General features: G+C 34.0%; 1 protein-coding gene across 1 annotated transcript; it reads right to left on the reverse strand.

The window, feature by feature from the left end:
- Positions 1-410: 410 nt before the first annotated feature.
- Positions 411-3,424, reverse strand: LOC107746763 (ras-related protein Rab-37-like). Its single transcript, XM_016561057.1, has 5 exons — positions 3,351-3,424; positions 1,854-1,964; positions 819-860; positions 666-732; positions 411-583 (listed from the first exon to the last, which is right to left on the reverse strand). The coding sequence occupies exons 1-5, from the start codon at positions 3,402-3,404 to the stop codon at positions 474-476; spliced, it is 384 nt and encodes a 127-aa protein (XP_016416543.1). The 5' UTR covers positions 3,405-3,424; the 3' UTR covers positions 411-473.
- Between the last annotated feature and the right edge of the window lie 1,251 nt (positions 3,425-4,675).

Raw genomic sequence — 4,675 nt, forward strand, 5'->3', positions numbered from 1 at the left:
TAAACAAAGGTGTATGTTTGTAGAGTAATTTACAACAGCTTCGAACGCGGCTCAGCCAATCAGAATCAAGCACCGGAACTCTCCGCTTTATAAAATAAAATAAACTTCCACTGAAATAAAATAGTAGTTTCAGTAACATTTCACTTGGTTAACTTGATGGACTAAAATAACTAAAACTAAAATTGAAATAAAAACTAAGAATAAAAATAAGTTCTTAATAATCATAAAACTATATATATATATATATAACTAATTATAAAAATTTAATTCATAAAAATTTAATTTTATGAAATATAAAATAAAAACAAATTTCAAATATTAACAAAAACTACACTAATATCTTAACGATTATAAAATAATGACACTATGTTTTAATGACACAGTTTTTTCAACAAGTGTTTAACATTCAGCTGACCATCAACCTCAGGAGGACAAACTAGATATTATTATTCTATTATTTATTTTACATGTGTTCATGTGCATCGAATGGCTTGAACTGAAGTGTCCTGACTGATAATCAGAGTTTGTACCCTTGTGTTGTCGAAGGAGGATTTGCTGGTGATGTCATAGAGCAGGAGAAGAGCTGTGAGATCAACAATAAAACGATCATCGATTAGAATAAAACCACAACGCTGACAGACAGTGAAGGGTTAATCATTTCTCACCCTGAGCGTCTCTGTAATACGCATGTGTGACGCTCCGAAACCTCTCCTGTCCCGCCGTATCCCAGATCTGAGACGGCAGATCATTCACATTCATCCGTTATAATGAGATGCACTGCTGATACATTAACGCTTCACAAACTCAGATTCACTCACCTGTAATCTCACCTTCAGCTCATCCACAGTGAGCACTTTATTCTGACAACAGAGAAGCAGTGAGCATTATACAGCATTATACAGCAGATGCATCAGGTGTGACATTCTCCAGGTTTAAATCTCTTCATCTGTTTCTCTATCCATTGATATATTCACAGAGGAGACAGGTACACTCAAAAGATTTTTAATGTTTATTAAAGAAGTCTCTTCTGCTCAGCAAGCCTGCATTTATTTGATCCAAAGTACAGCAAAAACAGTAACATTTTAAAATATTTTCATTATTTAAAATAACTGCTTTCTATTTGAATAGACTTTAAAATGTAATTTATTCCTGTGATTTCAAAGCTGAATTGTTAGCATCATTACTCCAGTCACATGATCTTCAGAAATCATTCTAATGTGCTGATTTGCTGCTTAAGAAACATTTATTATTATTATTATTATTATTACGTTGAAAACAGCCGAGTATAATTTTTTCAGGTTTCTTTGATGAACAGAAAGTTCAGAAGGTTCAGAAGTATCTCAAATATAAATCTTTTGTAACATAATAAATGTCTTTATCATCACTTTTGATCAATTTAAAGCATCCTTGCTAAATAAAAGAATTAATTTATATCATTTCTTTTTATACTGACTATATATATAAATGCTGATCTTTGGAGCTTTCTATTCATCAAAGAACCCCGAAAAAATTCTACTCAGCTGTTTTCAACGTAGTAATAATAATAATAATAATAATAATAATGTTTCTTGAGCAGCAAATCAGCATATTAGAATGATTTCTGAAGATCATGTGACACTGAAGACTGGAGTAATGATGCTGAAAATACAGCTGCGCATCACAGAAATACATTACAGTTTAATATATATTGGAATAGAAAACAGTTATTTTAAATTGTAAAAATATTTCAAAATTGTACTGTTTTTGCTGTACTTTGGATCAAATAAATGCAGGCTTGGTGAGCAGAACAGTCTTCTTTAAAAAAAAAAAAAGCATTAAAAATCTTACTATTATCGATTAACAGGGTGAATTACCGTAAATCCGATTCCCACCGTCGCAGAAAACGATCCAGGGATAAACTTCCCTTGATCAAACTGAACCAGTAGAGACGTCTTTCCCACTCCGCTGTCTCCCACCAGGATGGTCTACAAGACGAGAAGATGAAGAGAGACACTCAGAATACGACAGATTAGGGAGGTGAATTATAAGAACATGTAGAATATATGAACAGAAATCACTGTTTAATAATCAGTGCATCTCTATGTGAAGTCACAGATAAGTGCTGGTGCTGATGGAGGTGTGTTGTTGCCATAACAACCGCTCCCCCCCAACAGGAAGTAATTGGGCGGAAGAAACACAGATGCTGTGGAATTCATCTCTCATCAGGAACACTAACATTCAGATATTTTAGCTTTACTATGAGTGTAAGGAAACGATCGATTCTTGGGATTTGAAATAAAGGATGAGTGAAACACAAGAGTCCACAGTGACTCTGTTTCTTTATTTAGAGAGAAGACCTGTGTCAGTTTTATTCAGTTATGTAACAGCAACTTGAACACAGAGAATAACAAACCAGAGACCCAAGGCTAAAACACACACAAATTAAGCAGCCTCTAGTCTAATGTGTGTGTGTGTGTGTGTGTGTGTGTGTTGTACATAAACCACTTCAGTGTTAAACATTCTATCTGAGAGCAACCTGACACTAATGACAACGAGATATGCTGATCATCATCACATAACACGTTATAATCACCATCACATCATTACACGCTATAATAGCTACCATCAGATATCATAACACAACGTATTCACCATCATCACAAACCATAGCATATGATCATCACATAACACAAAATAATCACATCATAACAAACTATGAATCACCATCATCACAACATAACACACTGTAAAAACATCATCACACCATAATAACACTAAAATCACCACCATTAAACATCATAACATTATAACATACTATAATCACAATCATCACTTAACACTATAATAACATAATCACATCATAAAACATTGTAATCACCATCATGTTTCATTACACACTATAATCACCACAATCACATAACATACCTATAATAACAACAACCATCATGACATGCTATAATACCCTATAATCACACTATCAGACACCATAACACACTCTAATCACCATCTCCAAGAAACAAACCATAATCAATATCATTGATTATGCTATAATAACACGCTGTACTCACCATTATCACATCATAACATTGTAATCACCATCCGATAAGACAACATTAGGCTATCAAATGAGGCTCTGACTCGTTCAAGTCTTTGAAAATAATTTATCTACAATGTGTTGCATTAGGTCTACTTTCAAATTAATAATGAATGAACAGACACCAAGACAAATAGGTCTCAGCATCACAAACATGAAAGAAAATATCACAAAAACAAAGCACATGAATGAATATCACATCAACCCATATGCTCATCTCGTCAAACAGATGACAGAAATATCATCATTCAGCGGATGGCTGATCAATAATAATTACCTTGTGTGTTAAATCCTGATTATAAGCGACGGCCGCTGCGCTGATCTGATCCATCACTGAGCGCCGGTGACGAAACTACTGAGACATTTGCGTCATTTCCACGCCTCCCTCACGAGGACAAACACCGAAAGCATGCTTTACTAAATCAATAAATCTGGAAGCATTATTATAAACAATTCGACCATATGTTAAAATACTCTCGCTCTTTTGGCATTGAATAAAAACACTGTGGAAAAAGAAAATTGAATAAAAACATTGTGGGAAAAAGATCAAATAGATCTCCTTCATATAAACACAAAGTGCACAAGAAATTATGAGTATTTATTATTATTATTATTACAGTGACAAAACAAACAGAATCACGAAATTATATAAAAACGTAGACAAATGTAGAGATGAGTTTTAATGGTGACCACTAGATGGCAGAACAGACTAAAAGACAAAAAAATAATGTGTTACTGAACACCTGTAGAAAATAAATATTCAAGTAAAAATTCATCCAGTTTGTAACCTTTTTTTTCAACACTGGCTTTATTGATTTTAGAAACTTTAACATGAAATAAGAAAAATAATAATATGAGAGAAAAAAGTAAATTACATATATTTAAATATATGCACATTTACATACAATACACATACATGTCAAAACAATGGCACAGTGATATAAGCTGATGCATGTTAAGCCACACAGAAAATCCTATAAAGGTATTCCATACTTCGAAAAACTTTTAAGGTTTTCCTTTAACAAATGTGAGTTTTTCCAAAGCCAAGCAATGAGACAATTCTCGTAACCAGCTTGTAACATACTAACTCTGTGCTTCCAGATCAGTACGAAAAAAATGTCACTCTTTCCATATAATAAAGATGAGAAGGCTTGGACTGTCCAGCTAAAAATAGAACTATAAAAGTATCATGAAAATAGTTCATATGACCCGTCTGCTATATTCCAGTCATCTAAAGTCACATGAACTTTATGTGATAAACAGAGATGCCATTGAGCATATATACAATGCTTTACATTTGCTTTTATGTGTTTGACCGACCCTTTTGGCAGTGCATTCATACTATACTACAGCCAGATTTGATGATTTCTCTGCATGCAGTGTTTCAGAGGCCAGTAGGACACAATGTTCCACATCAGTTATGAGTGGCAGTTTGCCTTCTGATGGGTTTCTTTGAACACAGCTTGCTGTAAACCCGGTCTGAACCCAGTTCTGTGTCACAGCAGGACCTTCATGACCTGAAACAGAACCAGTGCTGTACTGGAGAGAGAGAGACAGGGAGTTAGACAAGGTTGCCCATTGAGCCCCACTCTGTTTAACATT

The sequence above is a fragment of the Sinocyclocheilus rhinocerous genome, unplaced genomic scaffold (genome assembly GCF_001515625.1).
Source record: "Sinocyclocheilus rhinocerous isolate Xijiao unplaced genomic scaffold, SAMN03320098_v1.1 scaffold409, whole genome shotgun sequence".
Classification (NCBI taxonomy): Eukaryota; Metazoa; Chordata; class Actinopteri; order Cypriniformes; family Cyprinidae; genus Sinocyclocheilus; species Sinocyclocheilus rhinocerous.

What these genes read in the sequence shown, in the direction of transcription:
- LOC107746763 (XM_016561057.1), bottom strand. Translation starts at nt 3,404, where the DNA reads ATGGATCAGATCAGCGCAGCGGCCGTCGCTTATAATCAGGATTTAACA. An exon ending in AGCTGAAGGTGAGATTACAG is followed by an intron (nt 733 to 818) that starts GTGAGTGAATCT and finishes CTGCCGTCTCAG; the next exon opens with ATCTGGGATACGGCGGGACA. An exon ending in GTATTACAGAGACGCTCAGG is followed by an intron (nt 584 to 665) that starts GTGAGAAATGAT and finishes TTGATCTCACAG; the next exon opens with CTCTTCTCCTGCTCTATGAC.